This window comes from Sorex fumeus, unplaced genomic scaffold, assembly GCF_029834395.1.
Source record: "Sorex fumeus unplaced genomic scaffold, SorFum_2.1 ptg000122l, whole genome shotgun sequence".
NCBI classification, from domain to species: Eukaryota; Metazoa; Chordata; class Mammalia; order Eulipotyphla; family Soricidae; genus Sorex; species Sorex fumeus.
The window spans coordinates 11,315,289-11,334,648 of record NW_026606179.1 but is presented as its reverse complement, the minus strand read 5'-3'; the positions used below and the strand labels follow the sequence as shown (position 1 = coordinate 11,334,648).

Genomic DNA, 19,360 nt, shown 5'->3' with positions numbered 1-19,360 from the left:
TCGCCCACTTATAAATATCTGTTATATTAAAAAAAAAATATCCTCCCAGGGCCCACCTGGATCTACTCCTGTACAGAAATGGTTAACGTTCAATAGTCAAGGTCAAGGGGGAGGGTGGGCAAGAGGGGGATGAAAAATAGCCCCTACCCTCCAAACATTCAGAACAGAAGATGGGTCACAGGGGGGCAGGGGCGGGCTGGGGGGAGGTCTCTGGGGGAGTCTGAGGAGCCAGTGCTTATCTCAGGGGCCTGCGTCCTTCCTGTCCCCTGATGAGCTGGAGTGGCTGTCACCTTTCAGATACTCTTGTGAGGTCCCCTGAAGCCATTTCTCTCCTCTAATGGCAAGTGGCCCAGCCCCTCACCCCAAACAAGAAGTAGGTGAGAAGCAGGAGGTTCTTCTGAGTGGAGGATGTGTGTGGGGAACCAGTCCTGGGGTTCTCCCTTCAGTCCCTGACCAGGCGGTAAATATGGTGCTGGGCCCCACGCTCACTGGTGGACACCTCAAAGACGTAGGCGGTGCATAGCAGCAGCTCCTGCGTGTCCCTGTTTGTCACCACCTGCCAGCGAGAGCAGAAGGGGCTTATGCATGGGACAGCTGGGACCACCCACCCACCAAGCATCATGCAATGCCCGAGAACCTCCAGCACCTTCCCCCAGATTGAAAGTCATGCCCTGGTAGGCATGGAGCCCACCGAGGCCCTCACCTGGAGGATGGTGAAGTTCTCCAGGACGCTGTTCATCATGTAGCGCTCCGGCAGCTGGCGCAGCTTGTGGAGGAAGTTCACCAGGTACTCACACATGGGGGAGCGCAGCAAACGGTACACGAACCTCCCATCCTCCAGCTGTGCACGCTCTGTCTGCAAGAGACAGCAGCAGGAACAATGGTGACTTGAGTTTCCAGGGTCCACCCCAGCAAACATCCCAACCCACCCCTCACTAATCCCCCAAAGAGTGACCCTGACAGAGATCTGAAATCCCAGGTCTCCAATTCAGGGTGACTGCAAACCCAGGAACCCCTATAGTCATTCAGCCATACTCCTGACCTCCTCTGCCCTTAAGGTCTTTAGACACCCTCAAATCCTCCAAATGCTGACCTCTGAACTCAAGACCTCGGCAACACCTAAAAAAGGCCCCTGAACTGTCCCCTCCATGACTTGTGACTCCATATTCCCCCACACATTCATACTGGAACTCTCAAGAGGAACACCCATTTGGCACTTGCCTTGCACACAGGTAACCCCATTCAATCCCTTGCACCACACAGGGTTACCCAAGACCTGGGTAAGGGTATCCCTGAGCAGAGCGGCCCCTAAAGCACCCCCAGCCCCTCTCCCTGCAATGAGCTGGCTTTGGATTTTGCATTAGCCTAAGTCCATGCATTAAACCCCCAAGAGGCCACCCCCATCTCCATGCAGACAACCAAATGTCTGGGGCCACAACGCCTGGTCCCAAGCCGCAGGTGGCTGGGTACTCGCCTGCCCAGCTCCACCCCTCGGGCCTCACCTCCACCTTCTCCACCACCTGCTTGCCAAAGGAGCAGACCTTGGAGGAGCAGGTGAGCGTCATGCGCTCCAGGCTCTCGTACTGACTGCTCACGCCGTAGAAGCCGCCGCCTCCACCACTGGCCCCACTGGTCCCAACCTCCTCACCACTTGGACCCCAGTTCAGGTCCGCCTGCGGGCAGGGAGGCAAAGGCAAGTTCGAGGTTAAGGTCAGACTCCTTACACACAGCCGGGCCTGAGCTCAGGGAGGAGGGTGTCTGCCTTAGCCCAGCACTGCGCCAGGGAGCGCCCCCTGGACCAGATTCTGGAGAAGAACCCTCCACGGACAGTGTGTCCAACACTGTCCGCATGCACTCTCTGAGTACTGGAAGATCTCTGCAGTCGCCCTTCAGGACCCCCAAACTCCTTGCCAATAGTTCCCTCCATCTAGAGTCAGATTTGGTCAGGGTCACCTAAAAGGCCCTGATCCTCAATGGAAGAGGCATGCACCCAAGGAAGTCAAACTCCTTTCCTTGGACTCCCCAACTTTAAGAGTTTGGCCTCTTTGGGGGTCAGGGAGATGGCCCAGAGGACAGGAGCACCTGTTTAGCAATCAGGGATGCCAGGTTCAGTTCCCAGCTCTGCAGAGTTCCCAAACCACCTCCAAGAGCCCAAAACAGAACCACACAGGGACCAGGGCTGGAGCCGTCCCACGTGAAGGGTGCTGGCCTTGCAGGTATCAACCTGGGTTCCATCTCTAGCACCCCATATGGTCTCCTGAGCCCCACCAGGAGTGATTCCTGAGCGCAGAGCCGGAAGTAAGCCCTGAGCACTGTTGGGTGGGGCCCAAAAACCAACAAACAAAAACACATGCACACAGGGCTGGAGCAATAGAACAGGAGGAAGGAGCTTGCCTTGCACAGTGCTCACCCGGGTTCTGTCCTGTCACTACACAGTTACCCAGTAACAGCCAGGAGCAACCCCTGGGCATAGGTAACCTCTGGGGAGGGGGTGGTGGAGGTGGGGAACACCTCAAAGTCACAGAGTCCCTTCTGGGCCAGATTAACTAAATTTGCCTCAGTTACTAAGGAAGCATTTACTCTCCCATGAGCAAATGGCGGCCCCTAACAACAGGCTGTAGGGCCCTGGGAACCTTGATATCTCTCCAGGGGTCCTTTTTGGGATTCTAAGAGGTCAGACCTCTCCAATCTACCATTGCCTGAGACCTCCACACACCTTTCTCTGAGCCCCAGCCCACCTCCTTGAGGAAAGATCTCTTTATTGGCTCATTGACCAGGTACTCACACTCCCCGTGTCTCAGTGCTGTCCTCAGAGCCCCAGCCCACCCATCCGTGGTCATAGACCTGGTGGGCCCAAGGTGCACAGGAGGTCCCACACCAGCCCCCTTCCGAAGCTGAGCCCCCCAAAGGTCTCTCCAGAGCTAGGGCCTGGGGAAGTTGTTTGGAATCCCTCCTCCCTCTCTGACCCCTAAGACCCAACAGCAGACCCCCAGAACTGACGAATGCCTCCTCACAACACACCCAGAACACTTTCTAACAAGGCCAGGCCCCATCAGTCCATCAAGCCCTCCATACATTTCCTCGGCAGACACCAGATACTCCCAAAGTTGGGGTTAACAGAGAGTGAACCTGACCCCCTGCAAACATTCATATTTATTGATCCCCTCTGGCATCCATCATTGGCCTGAACACCAAACCTAAGAGGCCATGGTAAGTCCCCAAGATAGTCCCTTTTATTTACAATGACACCATAGTGCCTGGCATGGGGCCTGGATATAGTAAGTACTCAATAAATGTTTGTGAAATGGAGGGTTTTATAAACTCACTCTCCAATCCCTCCATCACTTCCTCTAGGCCCCATAACTACTAGTAGAGGTTCCCAAACTTATTGGGGCTTACCATTCCCTTTTCAGGAAAAGCAAACAAACAACGTCCCTCCCCCAGGAAAATGACCTCCTGAAACATACAGAAAGTGCCCCCCAAGGGCTCCCTCTCTGCATTGGTCCAGCAGTCCCCACCCCTTGGGGTGCAATCACCCACTGGAGAAATGCAGAACTTAGCCAGGGCTGCTCCTGTGCCAAGGGAGAAACAACAAACTTCGTTGAGGTCAGGGGAGACAGAGGGACAGAACTCCATCTCCCCAACCTCTGTCTCGGAAGCCAGTCCCCAAGGCCATACTGATCATAAACAACTGACCAAGGGCAGAGTGGGATCCCGCGGTGAACCCAGTCCTTCGACCCCACCTAGGGACAAAGCTGTCCCAAAAGCTGGTCCCGAAGGTCATACTGATCAGGGGGCAGAAAGGGGTTCCCAGGGTGGACCCAGTCCTTCCACCCACCCTGGGAACAAAGCTCTTTAGTGCAAAAGGGGACTCACGCTCTGCACCCCGAGGAATGAGGTCCAGGCTGACCAGCAGGTCCTGAGTCCAGCCCCTTCAGTGCCCGAGGACTGAGCTTGGAGATGGCCGAGTCAAGGGCACTTTTGTCTCTGGTGGCAGAACTCACCCAGAACTTGACCAGGAAAAAGGCGTGGGGGGGGCCACGATCGTACAGCTCCCGCAGGCCCCCCTTTTTCTCCGGGAACTTGTCGTAGATCTGCCGAACATCCACACTCTCAAGAGGGGGTGCACCAGGGCTGGGGCAGTGCTGGCTGATGTGGACAAAGAGGTGCCTCTGGTACTGTGGAGGGGGCCAGGGCCAAGTGAGAAGTGGGAGGCCGGCTGGGCCCCAGTGCCCCGCTGCCCACGTCCTCTCTGCCCTCTGCACAGCTCCTTATGGCCATGCTACCTGTTCCACCCAACTCACTCTGGGGACCCCACTGCCCTAGGCCTCTGGCCCCAATGCTCCGCCCCGCCCCCCTCCATCCCCACATCCATGACACTTACCTAGTCTCTCCCTGACCTCCCAGCCTCCATTCTCTCTCACATGGTTCCAAAATTGACCTGGCCCTCCCCAGCTTAGTCTCCCCAGAATTACTGGTTACCCCCAGGACCAAGCTCACCCACCTTTCGCCTGGCCCTCCATGGAAGAGGTATTCCTGAATGTTCGATCAATGCAGGGGTGAGACTCCACATGGCCATCACTAACAGCCTCCCTTACTGGTCGCCCTTTTTTCCTTTTTGTTTTTGGTTTGGGGGCCACACCCAGCGATGCTCAGGTTTACTTCCAGCTTTGCACTCAGGAATAGCCCCTGTATTACCTATCTCTCTAGCCACGCATTTTTTTTTTCTTTATAGGTCACACCCAGCAATGCTCAGGGGTTACTCCTGACTCTGCACTCAGGAATTACTCCTGGCTGGGCTCAGGGGACCATATGGGATGCCAGGGATCGAACCTGGGTTGGCTGCCTGCAAGGCAGACACCTTCCCCCTTGTACTATTACTCCAGATCCCCTTCACATCACTCTTTATCCTTCTTACCACTCTTATCCTGAAAACCTTCCCTCTCTGCTTTGTCAATATGAATCCTCCTGACATCTTTCTAGGTCCACATTCATCCAAATTTGCCTCTTCCTGAAAGGCTCCCTTGATTGAAATTAAATGGCTAGAGTGATAGCACAGCGGTAGGGCGTTCGCCTTACAAGCGGCCAACATGGCCAACCCGAGTTCGATTCCTCCGCCCCTCTCGGAGAGCCCGGCAAGCTACCGAGAGTATTTGATATGCCAAACACAGTAACAACAAAGTCTCCAATGGAGACGTTACTGGGCCCGCTCGAGCAAATCGACGATCAACGGGAGGGCCTTTACCTTACCTTTACCTCCACATTTCCCACGGCTCCCTGCACTCTCCCGAGAAATTCTGAGTCCCTCAGCCTGGCAATGCCAATTCCTCCAGTGCCTGTCCACCTACCTACAGCCTCATCAGACCTTACCCCCCCATTTTCAGCCCAGGAGTGACCACTAGCCGTGCTCAGGCAACTCGGGGATGTGCATTGTCTGGAGATTGAAACACCGTGGGCCACAATGCAAGCACCTTAGCCTTTGTACTGAATTTCTCTGAAATGATTTCTTTTTTTGCTTTTTGGGTCACACCCGGCAATGCACAGGGGTCACTCCTGGCTCTGCGCTCAGGAATAACCCCTGGCAGTGCTCAGGGGACCATATGGGATGCTGGAATCGAACCCGGGTCGGCCGCGTGCAAGGCAAACACCCTACCCGCTGTGCTATCGCTCCAGCCCATGAAATGATTTCTTTCCCCAAAAATTTCATGGGATTCCATCTCTGAACCTGCATGAGGCAAACTGTGCAATCTTTCATGGCCAACTCTAATGTTGTCACCAGTGAGGAAGCCCTCACTGACCCCCCACACCAGATAGAATGACTTTCTGGATCCCACAAGAACTTGAGCTTCCCCTATCCCAACCCATCTTCATTATTCATTATTCATTATTCACAGATCTCTATCAAGAGGCCTACTGTGTACGGGCACTATTTTGAGCCCACTTTACCAGGTAAAGTCCCTGAACTCATGGATCCCAGAGCCTACAGCAGATATGAATTTAAAAAAAAAAATCACCATCACCAGGGCTGACAATACCACAGTGGCGGGGCTGGAGTGACAGCACAGGGGTAGGGCGTTTGCCTTGCACGCGGCCGACTCGGGTTCGGGTTCAAAACCCAGCATCCCATATGGTCCCCTGAGCACTGCCAGGAGTAATTCCTGAATGCATGAGCCAGGAGTAACCCCTGTGCATCGTTGGGTGTGACCCAAAAAGAAAAAAAAAATAGCACAGTGGGGAGGGCACTTGCCTCACACACAGCTGACGTGGATTTGATCCCCATCATCCCATATGAGTACAGAGCCAGAAGTAACCCCTGAGCATGAGCCTCTCCAGGTGTGGCCCAAAAGTAAAGTAAACAAGCAAAAAAAAAAAAAAACTTACAAGCAGACAAGTTTTAAAAAATAAAATCATTCTCCTGGAGGACTAGAGATAGCATAGCAGGTAGGTGCTTGCCTTGTACACAGCCACACTTTTAACCCGCTCTGACATGTGTTTTACCAGGACCACTATAGACATACATAGTGGTCTGTGTTTGTGTGGCTGTTGTACAGATAGCTGTACGTCCACAGGCCCCAGTGCCTTTTCGCACAGCTAAGCTACATTTCCCACACTTCTTTGCAGTTAGGTGTGGCCACATGACTAAGTTCTGATTGAGATGAGACCAGAGAGTTGCTACTTCAAAGCAAGACCCATAAAACCTGCACATTCTTGACTTTCTCCCTTCCACCCTCTGCTAGCCAGACACAGAGAATCCAGCAGCCAATTCAGAAGCCACAGAAGATGGAAGGATTCCCTGAATCATGGGGAGAACCCCCACATTCAAATGAGTTGGAACTGGAGCAATAATACAGCGAGAAGGGGGCTTGACTTGCATGCAGCCAACTCTGGTTCGATCCCTGGCATCCCATAAGGTCCCCAAGCACAAAAACAAAACAAGAACAAAAAGTTATATGATGGCCATTTAAGAAACTTGCCTTTCACATGGCTGACCCAGGGGATTCCATCCCCAGCATCCCGTATATCATCCCCAGCATCCCGTATTCCATCCCCCAACATCCCAAGTACCACCAGGAGTAATTCGTGAGTGCAGAACCAGGAGTAGTAAACCCTGAGCACCACCAAGTGTGGCCCAAAACTCAAAAAAATAAAATATTACATGAATTTTGTTTGCACCTGAGAGAGTTGGGGGATATCTCCATCCTACCCAGGAAAACCTTTAGCACAGAAATAAGTATCTCCATTTTTAGATTTCTAGTATTCACCAACGTCACTCAAAATGTATGAAGGCCAAAGAGACAGTACAGGACTGAAGAACTAGTCTTGTACATAGCTGACCCTGGCGTGATACCCAGCACCACAGATGATCCTCTCCGCATCACCAGGAGTGACCCCCTGAACACAATTGTGCATGTGCCTTTCCCAAAAAAAGTTGATTGGAAGGCCAGAGAGATAGTACAGCAGGTAAAGTGCTTGCCTTGCACGTAGCTGATCTGGAGTTGACCCTTGCCATCCCATATGGTCCACGAGCACTGGCAGGAGTGATCTCTGAGCACAGAGTCAGTAGTAACTCCTGAGCATCACCAGGTATGGCCAAAACAACAAAAACTTTGATAGGCCCTGGGGATAGTTCGGTGGTGAGCACCCAACACAAGTTCCGACCCTGGTGATACCTCTGTGCCAAGCGCCTTCCACGGTGTCATTGGGGATCCCCAGGGATACAACAAAGTGTGCCACTTGAATCCCAAAACCAGGCGAGAGTCTTGCAAAACACCATTGGCTCCTTGGTGAGTAATGCAACCCAGAAAATGTGCAAAAGGGCTGGGGATGGGGTCAGAGAGGTAATGCAGTGGTTATGTGCTTGTCTTGCACTCAGCTGACCTAGGTTTGAGCCCCAGCACTGCAATATGGTCCAGGAGCGAGCCCCGAGCACAATCAGATATGCCTACCAAAAAAATTTTAAAAGGTGAGTAGGGTTGGGCTGGGGATGCAGCTAATCAGTAGATTACCTACTGCTGAGTCCTGAGTTTGAACCAGTCACCATCAATTTTTTTTTTCAATTGGGTGGCAGGTAGGGCTGGAGAGAGTACAGAGCTGGTAGGGCGCTTGCTTTGCACGCTGCCGACCTGGGTTCAATCCCTGGCATCCAATATGCTCCCCCGAGCACTGCCAGGAGTGATCCCTGAGCTCAGAGCCAGGAGTAAGCTCTGAGCACCAGAAGGTATGGCCCATAAGTCAAAAATAAAGAAAAGGGGGGGTTGGAGAGATAGTACAGCATGTAGGGCATTTGCCTTGCATGCGGCTGACCCGGGTTCGACTCCCAGCATCCCATAGGTCCCCTGAGCACTGCCAGGAGTAACTCCTGAGTGCAGAGCCAGGAGTAACCCCTGTGCATCGCTGGGTGTGACCCAAAAAGCAAAAAAAAATAAAATGAAACAAAATAAAATAAATTAAAAAAATAAAGAAAAGGCTGGGGGCTGGAGAGATAGCACAATGAGTAGGGCGTTTGCCATGCACGCGGCCGACCCAGGTTCGATTCCCAGCATCCCATATGGTCCCCTGAGCACCGCCAGGAGTAACTCCTGTGCATCGCCAGGTGTGACCCAAAAAAAAGAAAGAAAGAAAGAAAGAAAGAAAGAAAGAAAGAAAGAAAGAAAGAAAGAAGGAAAAGGGCAAAAACTGGAAGGGGAAATAAAAGTTTGATGACTGCATAAATGATATCCTGGGGTGTTACTCTTTCTCAATTCATGACCCCACGACCTTCCTGTTTCTTTATGCTGTAAGTTCTCAAAATGTGACCCCAGGAATGGTAGCATCAAAATCACCTGGAAGCCTGCAAAAGTGGGTAACTGGGGATGTGGCTTCCATGGCAAGGTTCTGGGTTTGGTCCCAACAGCTGCCAAGTACCACTGGAGTATGATAGTCTCTGGGACAATAAAAACAAAAAGTACTGCAAATTCTGCGTGCGTGCGTGCGTGCATGCGTGCGTGAGTGTGTGTGTGTGTGTGTGTGTGTGTGTGTGTGTGTGTTTTGTTTTGGAGCCACAGCCGGTGGTGCTCAGAGCTCAATCCTGGTGGGTTTGCAGGACCATATGGGATCCCAGGGGTAGAACCTGGGTAAGCAGCATGCAAGGCTATCGCCCTACCCACTGTGCTATTGCTCCAGCCCCAGGAACTGCAAAATCTCAGTGCCAAAAAGACAGCAGAACTAGTGGCCAGCAACCTGCTGTTGATCGAGTCTCCCTATTCCTCAACCTATTTTCCTGCCCCTGCCCCTCGCCTCCCCACCCCCGCCAGAAACCCAAAATCACACTCACAGAATCAACTGCATCGGGTGGCTCCACAAAGGCGGAGAATTCTACCAGCTGCAGCCGTGCAGTGCCCAAGGCCCGAGCCTGCCAGGCTGGGGGTGAGGGGGCAGGAGGGGGCAAGGCAGGGGGAGAGAGGGCTGGGGGGGGCTCGTACCCTAAGGAAGAAGAAATACCGATAAAAATTGCTTACATTTGCTGAAGACAGCAAGCACTGTTCTCTCTTGCCTGCCTCCACTTAGAAGCTGAAAAAGCTAAATACTCACTTTCCCAGCCTCCCTTGCAGCTAGAGGTGGCCATGTGACACAGTTCTGGCCAATGAGACGTTAGGGGAAATCTGCGGGGGGGCTTCTGGGAAGGAGTTTCTTCCTGAATGAAAAAGACAGAACTTTGGGAGGAGAAAGTTGTGGGCCCTGGTCAAGTCCTGGTTGGGCGACGATGCCTGGAATCACAGCAGCCGTCTGGGGACAGTACGACAGAGGCCACCAGACCTACAGAGGTGTGAGTTCTGGTGGTGTTGAGCTACCGGACCCAGGAAGGCGCAGCTCATCTGACACCTTTCGTTTTGTTAGGTGGAATTGTTAAAGCTTTTGTTACTGAAGGCCCTAATTAGGTGGGTTTTCTGTTCCTGGCATGCAAAAGCATTCCTAGACGAATCAGTGGAAGCTAAGAAGTCTTTCACCAATGTGAGTTCTTAGGACCACATTAGTATGAACTTCTGGAGGTCATCTTTGCTGCCAGGTAGGAAGAGCCTACCTGGGAATAAAGCCATCCACAAACAAAAGCAAAACCAAGCAACTCCTGGGGGCTGGAGCGATAGCACAGCGGGTAGGGCATTTGCCTTGCACGCAGCTGACCCGGGTTCAATTCTCAGCACCCCATATGGTCCCCTGAGCACCACCAGGAGTAATTCTTGAGTGCAGAGCCAGGAGTAACCCCTGTGCATCACCGGGTGTGACACACAAAGAAAAAAAAAAAACAACAAGCAACTTCAAAGGCTACCATTTCTGGCCTTGGATTCAGCCATGCCTGAATTCATCTCTCCTGGAATATCAGGGTCGGGATTAAGAAAGTCCTTTTTTAATTATTCCTTAGCATGATTCGGTATTCCTGTGACTTGCCTTTGAAAGTGTCTTAGCTTGTGCATCTTCCCAACATCCTCTATGATAGCAATTGCCTGAAAATAGTGTCTGCTAAAGGGACCTGCTCTAAATTGTGGCCACTCATCTTTCTCTCCTCTTGCACACCCTGCCTCAGGGCTGGACCTCAGTAGGACATGGCCCCTGCTTCATGGAAGGCTGAAGGAAAGGTGTCTGGCACTGGGAAGAGGGGAGACAGGAAAGAGTAGAGAACAGGCTCTTACCTGGAAGGTCAGCAGATGGGGGAGTCAGTGACAAGGAGAATGGAGTCTGTGAGAATGGCTTCACACTGAGGGAGAGAAAGAGCTGCAGGTCAGCAAGGTGCAGAGATGCTCCTTGTACCAACTAACATTTTCTGAGGGTCCAGAATAAGAGGGCCCCCATGCTGGCCAGCAGCCATCTTGTGGGCCCAAGTCCTTGGAACCTTCACAGCCCAGAAGGCTGATACAACTCATTTCACATAGAAGGAACTGAGGCACACAGGGCAAGCAATCTGTCCAGTGTCGCACATACGAAGCCCCATTAGATCTAGGGGTGAACCCCAGCTCGTTCAACTCTGATGTCTGTGACCTGGAGGATATTTTGGTGCCTCGCACAAAAGTGGCAGGAAGAGGACAGACAGGACCTCAAGGATAGGAAGAGCATGAACAGAGGACGTGGAGCAAAGCCAGGCTGCAGGGTATGGAAGTGAGAGAAAAAGGGTCTGTGGTCAGGGACAGAACATCAGGCCAAAATCAGGGGTGGGGAGAAAGGACAATAAAATCTACAGAAATGCTGTACCAGGGGCTGGAGCGATAGCACAGCAGCTAGGGCGTTTCCCTTGCACGTGGCCGACCCGGGTTCGAATCCCAACATCCCATATGGTCCCCTGAGCACCACCAGGAGTAATTCCTGAGTGCAGAGCCAGGAGTAACCCCTGTGCATTGCCAGGTGTGACCCCAAAAAAAAAATGCTGTGCCATAGAACTTTCTGGAAGTTAAAACTGTCTACTTCTGCACAGCCCAATACTGGAGCCACTGACTGCATGTGCTCCTCATACAGGGCATGTGTTAACTGGGCAAGAAATATGGCCTGAGAAATGAATTTTTTTTTCAGTTTACAAAAATTAAAATTTAAATAACCAGACAAGGTGAGGGAGGGATAAAAATTTTTTTTGTTATTTTGTTTTGTTGTTTTTGTTTTGGGGTACATCTGGCAGTGCTCAAGGGACTGTAGGGAGTGCCAGGATCTAACCTGAGTTAGTCTGCATGCAAGTCAAGCGCCCTACCCACTGTACTATCTCTCCAGGCACCCCCACCCCAATTTTTCTAAATAACCATATATAAGGGCTAGAAAGATAGTATCGAGTCAGGGCACTTCCCCTGCATGCAACTGATCTCAGTTCGAGCCCCCACATGACCAATGACCCCTTAAGCATTACCAGGAGTGACCTTTGAGCATCATCAGGTGTGGCCCAAAACCAAACCACCCTCCCCCCAATAATAAATGCATATTTAGTGACTGTAGACTCCAACCTCAGCCTGAGGATATGGTAGTGAAGAGACAGGTGAGAGGTTCAGGATAATGCACCTAAGGTCAGGTGTCAAGGGTTAGGAAGAAGTCAAAATCCTCCATCAGAATCTCTAAGGACCTTAAGATCCCAACTCCCAAGGGCTTAGACCAGTGCTTGCCATCCCCCCCCTTTTTTTTGGTATCTGGGTCACACCCATGGGTTATTCCTGGCTCTGCACTCAGGGGTTACTCCTGGCAGTGCTCAGAGGACCAAGCGGGATGCTGGGGATCGTACCTGGGTTGGCTGTGTACAAGGCAAGCACCCTCCCTGCTCTGCTATCACTGATCCCTCTACCCACTGACTTGCACCTCTTGCTATGGGGCCATAACTCAAAATATGATACCTCCTTACAGAGGCCATTTGTGGGCCTCAGCGTTTCTTACTTATAAATGCTGGCTGATAACTTTTTTCCCATGTTCTCTATCTATCTCTCCTCCCCTCTCCACTTATGTATGCTCCGTGAAAGTCAGAACTGATATCCCCTATCCAAGCTGGTGTTTAATAGGAGATACTTATCTAAACGCTTAATACTAGCCGCCTCTCACTGCCTCACTCATCAAACTTTCCTACCTCAGGGCCTTGGCATATGCTTTCTCTTCCCAGTGTGGGCTGAAATCCAGGGACCCATGTCTACAAACTCCAGCCTTATCGAATGCTGTTTTCTGTCTAAAACACTGCCACCTCACGAGATCCTACTCTGCCTTCAGTAGGATCCCAGAACTAACTTTCAGAACTTTTTCTTTCCCCTGAAATTCTGGAAGCCACATTGCCCTTCCAAGGTTCAGCCTCAATCCCTTAGTGCCTCTCAGGGCTGAAAATTAGGCTTTCCATGAGTGGCCCAAGTCTGTGTCAGCCTAGAAACAACTCCAGTTGCCCTGAGAACCTTCTCAGAGATGACAGGTCACTCCCATTTTCTTTCTTCTGACGGTGGGAACAGAACCTCTAGGGCCACCTCTGCATGGCAAGTCCAGTTCTGAGCTCATTTGTTCCCCACACCACCTCCTTCTCCCAGCACACACCAAGGAGGTTCAGCAGCCCCAGGCAAAACTCTGCCTTCAGGCTTCCCTACGCTGGCTCTCCTCACTTGCCCAGCTCACACCCTGTCCTCCCCACAGGACCGCAGCTTGCTTGGGAGTCAAGACCAGAACAGTGGGCTGGAGCACTAGGACAGCGGGGAGGGCATTTGCCTTGAACACAGCCAATCGGGGTTGATCCCCGGCACCCCCTATGGTCCCCCAAGCACCACCAGGAGCGATTTCTGAGTGCAGAGCCAGGGGCAAAGAGTAACACGAGCATCACCGGGTGTCACCCCAACTGAACAACAGAATCATCCTTGTTCACCAGGGAGCTGGGAACTGGACTATGGAAAGGACAGGCGGAGATGGGGCGGGGTGGGGGGGTGTGGGGGCGGGGTCAGGGGTGGCTGGGAGTAGGGACTGAATCAAAATGGACAACACTCACTCAGGAACGTTCCACGGAGGCCCAGAGCTGCCCGACCAAAACTGGAAGAGCTCAGAGGCCTGGAGAAGGGACAGAGAGAGGGAAAGATAGTCAAACAGGCAGACCTGTGGAGTCTCTGGCCTCACCTCCTCCAGCCCCAAGCCCCATGAGGCCAGACCCAGGTCACCTGAGGACCAGCAGGACCCAGTTTGGCCTGCAGGGAAGGTGCTGAGATGAGCTGGGCTGAGGACATGGTGGCCATTGTCTGAAAAGCTTTGTCCTTGGAAACCTGGTCCTGTGGGGAAGTGGGAGTTAATCATTAACGGAATCACAGTCAACAAAGCAAGGAGTAGGGAAAATGACAGGGTGGGGCCTACAGGGGCAGATGCAGAGCCGGGGAGTCAAGCCAGTGGCAGGGGGATGGGGGGTGACAAGTCCTTCCTGCTACAGCCCTCTGTCCCTCCTAACCTGGGCGGCAAGGGATGGGTTTGCAAGGACGGGCAGGGACACTTACCACATTCAGGGCCTGCCCGTGGGGGTGGGGGAGGGTGCCAAGGGAGGAAAGAAAACATGACTTAGGAAGTGAGGCCGGAGCTCTCAGGCCTTCCTGTCCCCCACCCCCACCCCCACCCCGAACCCTACATCCCTGCCACCCTGAGCTGAGCAGTGGGAAGAAGGGAGCACGAAGGGCCACCATGGAACAAGCAGCAGATGTGGCCAGGCCTAGCTGGGAGAGGGTTCCCATGGCCAGAGCCAAAGATAGGCTTTCTAGGTCAAGATGGAGCCGGAAGTGAAGGCTTCCAGACTTCCGACTCCCCAGGGAGCAGGAAATGAGAATGTTAGACGCAGAGGGAAAAGGTGATGACCATTTCCTCACACAGTCAGGAAGAGAGGAGCACAAGAGGCCAGAAGCGATGACTTTTAGGCCCACAGAGAGAGGAAGGGGAGGCTTCCGGCCCAGAACAGAGCAGGAAGGGATGGTCCCAGGTCGAAAGGGCCATGCAGAGGCGCGGGGGTGTCCATAAAATGGGGGGCTTGGGTCAGGTGGGTATGGGACATGCAGAGGATGAAGAAAAGAAGGTTGATGTGAAAATCTCCAAAAAGAAATGAAGATTTCTGGACTCAGAAAGAGCCTGTGGGAGACCCAGAAATGGGAAGGTAGCCAGGAAACTGTCATAACTGAGGAGGGGAGGCAAGGCGGGCCCCGGCGAACCCCATGAAGGACAGACAGCGCAGGGGGCAACAGCCACTCCTCTTGCCTGGCGGAGCCAGTCTGCCCCCTCAGAGGCCCTTGCCTACCCTCCCTTAGTTTTGTCTCCCCCTTCCTCAATCCCCTGCCTCCTCGGTGATCCCCTGCCCCTGTGCCCTTCTGGTCACCAGCCACCACCTCAGCTGCGTCCTCCCCACCTCCCTGCCTCTGGCCTCTGCTTCTCAGCTTCTCTCTGTGACTGTCTCCATCTCTGTCCCCCTCTCTGGGTCTCTGTCCCCCTCCCTGGGTCTCTGTCCCTTTCTCTCTGGGTTTCTGGGTGGCTGGAGCAATAGTACAACAGGCTTGTCCTGCACGCAGCCATCTGGGGGTTTGATCCCCAACATCCTATATGGTCCCCTGAGCAACACCAAGAGTGATCCCTGAGCACAGAGCAAGGAGTAACCATTGAGCATGGCCAGGTGTGGCTCAAAAACAACAACAAAAAGTTCCTGGGTCTCTGTCCCTCTCTGGGTCTTTGTCCCCTTCTCTCTGGGTCTCTGTCCCCCTCCCTGGGTCTCTGTCCCCCTCTCTCTGGGTCTCTGTCCCCCTCTCTGTGAGTCTCTGTCCCCCTCTCTGGGACTGTCCCTCTCTCTGGGTCTCTGATCCTCTCTCTGGGCCTCTTGTCACCACCTCTCTCTGAGTCTCTGTCCCTTTCTGAGTTTCTGCCCACGCCCCCATCTCTATCCCCCTCCCAGTCAGGGGTCTGCCTTGGTCCTACCTTGAGTTTGGACTGAATTTCCCTCGATTTCCTTCGGGCCAAAACCTGGATGTGACTGGAGACCTGGAGGAAGAGGGCAGACTGCGGGCTCAGTCCGGGATGAGACCCCAAAACATGCAGCTCGTGGGGCTCAGGCACAGAGCCAAGTCCCCGAAGGAGACTATTTTCGCCCCTGCCAGTGCTCCTCCCAGACCCAGCCAACACTGAGGCCCACATTCTCCTTCCCCCTGCCCCTCAAATTCTGCTCTTTCAGCCTCTCACTCTGGTCCCCGAGCAGCAAGTGTAGGCAGAGCATCTGGCCAGAGGTGCTCCAGGAAGACGATCCTGCAGGACCTCCCACCACTCAGAGCCCCAAGAAGATAACCCTAAAGAGAATCACTCCCTTCCCCCCAGTCAGTCCTGAGACCTGTTTGCGAGTTCGGGTCTTCCCAGTTCTCAGCTTGATGTAGCGGGCAATCAATTCATTGCGACCTAGAGTCAAAGAATGTAGAATGTCAGCTGGGGCAGACCCTTAAACCGAGAGGAGCAGGGAAAGAGAGAGGAACGAGTCCCCAGGGGGTGACCGCACGCCTGGGAGCTGTCCTGAAGTTCGAATCCCAGCTCTACCACAGGCTGGCTCTGCAACCCAAGTCAACAGCTTTAACCTCTCTTTGCCTCAGTTTCCAAATATGTGCAGCAGGGTTTTTGTGAGATGAGGGTCCCCAGTTCCACAGATTGGGGTGTGTGTGTGTGTGTGTGTGTGTGTGTGTGTGTGTGTGTGTGTGTGTGTCGAGGGGGAAGGAGCGAAAAGGAGGTACTCACCATACATCTTGCCTTCGTCAGACAGGATGATTTTCCGCCGGCCACAAGGCGGGTAGATGGCCAGGGCCTCCTGGAAGCTCTGCTCAATGTCGGGGCTCCAGACGCCCTCCGCATCTGAGCCGCCATCTCCTCCTGCCCCCTCACTGCCACCGGTGCCCTCCTCACTTCCTTCCTCACTTCCTGTCCAGCCGCTGCCATCATCCAGGGGGGCCCCTGCCCGGGGTTCCCCCATCTGGGCCTAGAGAACACAGAGCTTAGCAAGGTTCCCTGACCCAAAGAGACCCCCCCATGCGGAGGTTGTCAGGGCTGGGAATCCGTAACAAGTCCAACGGGTAGACCCTGGGTCTGAATGTGGGGAGGGGCTAGGGGGTCCTGAATCTGAGGGAGGAGAGTCTAGAGACCTAGACCCCTGTGTCTGAGGGAGGAGGGTTCAAGGGCCTGAGGGAGGAGGGGCCAGGACTTGGACCTCTGGGTCTAAGGGAGGAGGATTTAAGGGTCTGAGGGAGGAGGGGTTAGGGACATGGACCCCTGAGGCTGAGGAAGGAAGGACTGAGAGTCTGAGAGAGAGGGTGGGGGCCTGGTCCTCTGGGTCTGAGGAAGGAAGGGGTTAGAGGCCTGGCACCCCTGGGTTTGAAGGAAAGCCTGGGGGTAAGAGAGGTTGTCTGAGGGAGGAGGACGGTCTGGGGGTCTGGACCCCTGGGCACTAAAGGAGGATGGGGCTGGATTTGGGGGGTGGGAATCTTAGGGTGAGTGTCCTCTGAGTTCCTGGGGGGCGTCCCAGCTTTGATAACCCCTCAAGACCCCAAAGCACCTCCCGCCAGTGAGTGCCAATCTGGGAGTCAGGCCAAGCTCTCCCGAAGGGTGTGCATGTCTGAGCTTTTCTCATCTCCCCCAACCGCCCCCCCAAAAAGAACAGGTGCTGGGAGGCACCAGCAGCTGCCAGGGGAGGAGGGGCCCAGGCCTGTGAGGCTGCGGGCGGGCTAGGCGGCGGGAGGGAGTCGGGAAGCCAAAGAGCGGCGGGGGGCCCCAAGCCCCAGCTGGGGGCTCCTGAGAGGAGCGCACCGAGGTGCGGGCCGGGGTGCGGGGACCAGGGCCGGAGGCCCAGCCCGGCCCAGGAAGGACCCAAATACCCACAGGCTGGGGGGCAGGGGCGTCCTGCCACCGGGAGAGCCAGAACAAAGGGCCCAGCGTCCCCTCCCCCCGCTTCCCACAACCCCCCGTCGGGGAGGGGCGCCCCGCCCGCCCGCCAGCCCGCCCCGGCTGCGCCCGTCCCGGCGACTTTCCGGAGGCCGCGGACAGGGAAACTTTTTCCAACACACACGGTTCCCGCCTCCCCGCGGCTCCACGTCCGCCACTTTTCCGGGGCCCCCAGCCCCCTCTGGCTTCGGACCCCGGAGCCCCCGGACCAGACAAAGACCCCAAGGCCGAGCTCGGGGTCGCCGCTGCGGGACCCCCGTAGGCCTCAATCCCACCCCCGCTCTCCCCCATGTGTCCAGACAAAGGGACGGAGGAGTCGGCGAAGCCAGCTGCCCCCCGAATTTCCCGCCCCGGGCCCCAAACTTCGAAAGGCTCAAGACCCAAGACCCAGAAAGCTCGATGCCCTTCCCGCGGTCACTCCGAGGGCCCCACTGCGTGCTCCCCGAGCAGCACCGGGCGCCCACGAATGACACGCACCGGCCAGCTGGCTCGAATCCACGCAGGGTCCGAACCCGCGACATCGCCGCCCCCCCGCCGGCCCGCGAGCCCCCGCCCGGGCTCGCACGCACGCACCCCAAACGCAGACCCGGGCACACGCGCACCCTCATCCCGCCCGCGGCAGCCCCCGCCCGCGCGCCCCGCAGGCGCCTCGGCTCTCCACACGCAACTTCCCAGCACAACTCACACACCCCGACGCGGGATCCCCGACTCCCGCCGGCGCCTCCTACCTCACGGCCAGGGGCTGGGGAGCCGCGGGCGGGCGGGGCGCTGCGAGGGAGAAAGTTGCGGGGAGCTTTGTTTGGGAAAAGTGGGAGGGACTGGAGGGGGGGCGGGCCCGGGCTCGGGACAGCGGGAAGGGGATCGGACGGTGACACTTCGGCGGGAGGATTTCTGCTCTGGGATCTCGAGATGGGGGCCCTGAGAGAGGAGAGGACTTGGGGGTCAGAACTTCAGGGACTGAAGGAGGAGGGACGGGGGGGGGGGGGAATCCTGGGCCCAGGAGGAGGGGCTGGGGCCTGGATTTCTTGGGGGCTGCGGGAGGAGGGGCTGGGAGTCTGGATCTCCGTGTCTGAGGGAGGAGGGGCGGGGAGCTGAGATTTCTGGTCTCACTCTAGTTGCAGGACGTCTTAAACTTTTTCTGCGGGCAAAGCGTACTCCCCACATCCCACATCCCCAGAGATACAACACAGATCGGTGCGGCCAGAAAGCCTTGTGATTGGTTTCGATGTTTGTCTTTGCACGTTCAGGAACCTTTACTGCTGCTTTTTACCCCCAGCCCCTCCCCCCACATCCAGTTACCCACTCCCTTATGGGGTGGTGACCCGCAATTGAAGAAGTCAGGCTCTAGGACGCGGACGAGGCTGTGCAAGGGACCCAAGCATGAACCCAGCTTTTCTGTTGTCCCAGGCGGATTTTTGATTTTTGAGGCTTGAGATGTGTGGATTTATTTACTTTTTTTTTGGACGAGGTTTGTTGGGAGCTCACCAGATAGTATAGCAGGGTGATCATTTGCTTTGCACGCGCCCACACAGGTTTGATCCCCTGCATCCCATATGGCCCCCTGAACCCCACCAAGCCACCAGGGGAGCACAGACCCAGGAGTAAGCACAGCCGGATGTAGCCCCTCCCCCCAAAAAATAAAAGTGGTGGCTGTCCCAGGACCTGAAGAGAGAGGAGCTAGGAACTCAAAGATGGGAGGCTGAGGTGCAAACTCACAAGCCTAAAGCAGACTGTGGGTTTTTGAGTTTCCCTTGGTTTGTTGGTAGGTGAAACCTAGAACTGAATTGAGGTTTTGGAGAGGAGACAAGGCGGTTTAATGTGACTGAAGATATCTCCGGGTTCTGAGTCCCTACACTGCCCTCTGTTGGGTGCTTTAATCCTTCCAAATGCTGGGGGGGGGGGGGCGGGGGGGAAGCGGGAACAAGGAGAAATTCAGAAATAGAAACGCAACTGCGTTAGC

At 54.8% G+C, this 19,360-nt stretch overlaps 1 protein-coding gene across 4 annotated transcripts; it reads right to left on the bottom strand.

The window, feature by feature from the left end:
- Window positions 1-3: 3 nt before the first annotated feature.
- TEAD2 (TEA domain transcription factor 2) lies at window positions 4-18,187 on the bottom strand. Of its 4 annotated transcripts, none has more exons than XM_056136169.1 (12): window positions 18,129-18,187; window positions 16,204-16,441; window positions 15,809-15,873; window positions 15,403-15,465; window positions 13,623-13,730; window positions 13,457-13,515; window positions 10,668-10,732; window positions 9,314-9,462; window positions 4,005-4,178; window positions 1,503-1,673; window positions 704-856; window positions 4-556 (listed from the first exon to the last, which is right to left on the bottom strand). In XM_056136169.1, the coding sequence occupies exons 2-12, from the start codon at window positions 16,433-16,435 to the stop codon at window positions 443-445; spliced, it is 1,353 nt and encodes a 450-aa protein (XP_055992144.1). In that variant the 5' UTR covers window positions 16,436-16,441; window positions 18,129-18,187; the 3' UTR covers window positions 4-442. The 4 variants fall into 4 exon arrangements, with proteins under 4 accessions (XP_055992144.1, XP_055992143.1, XP_055992145.1 ...); XM_056136168.1 differs by having other exon boundaries at window positions 18,090-18,132; XM_056136170.1 differs by lacking the exon at window positions 18,129-18,187 and adding an exon at window positions 18,086-18,089.
- Between the last annotated feature and the right edge of the window lie 1,173 nt (window positions 18,188-19,360).

Excerpts from the sequence above, each read along its gene's own strand:
- TEAD2 (XM_056136169.1), bottom strand. The coding sequence starts at position 16,435 with ATGGGGGAACCCCGGGCAGGGGCCCCCCTGGATGATGGCAGCGGCTGG. Across the intron at positions 15,466-15,808 it reads AGACCCGAACTCGCAAACAG|GTCTCCAGTCACATCCAGGT; the intron begins GTCTCAGGACTG and ends CTCTTCCTCCAG. Across the intron at positions 13,731-15,402 it reads AAATTCAGTCCAAACTCAAG|GACCAGGTTTCCAAGGACAA; the intron begins GTAGGACCAAGG and ends ACTTCCCCACAG.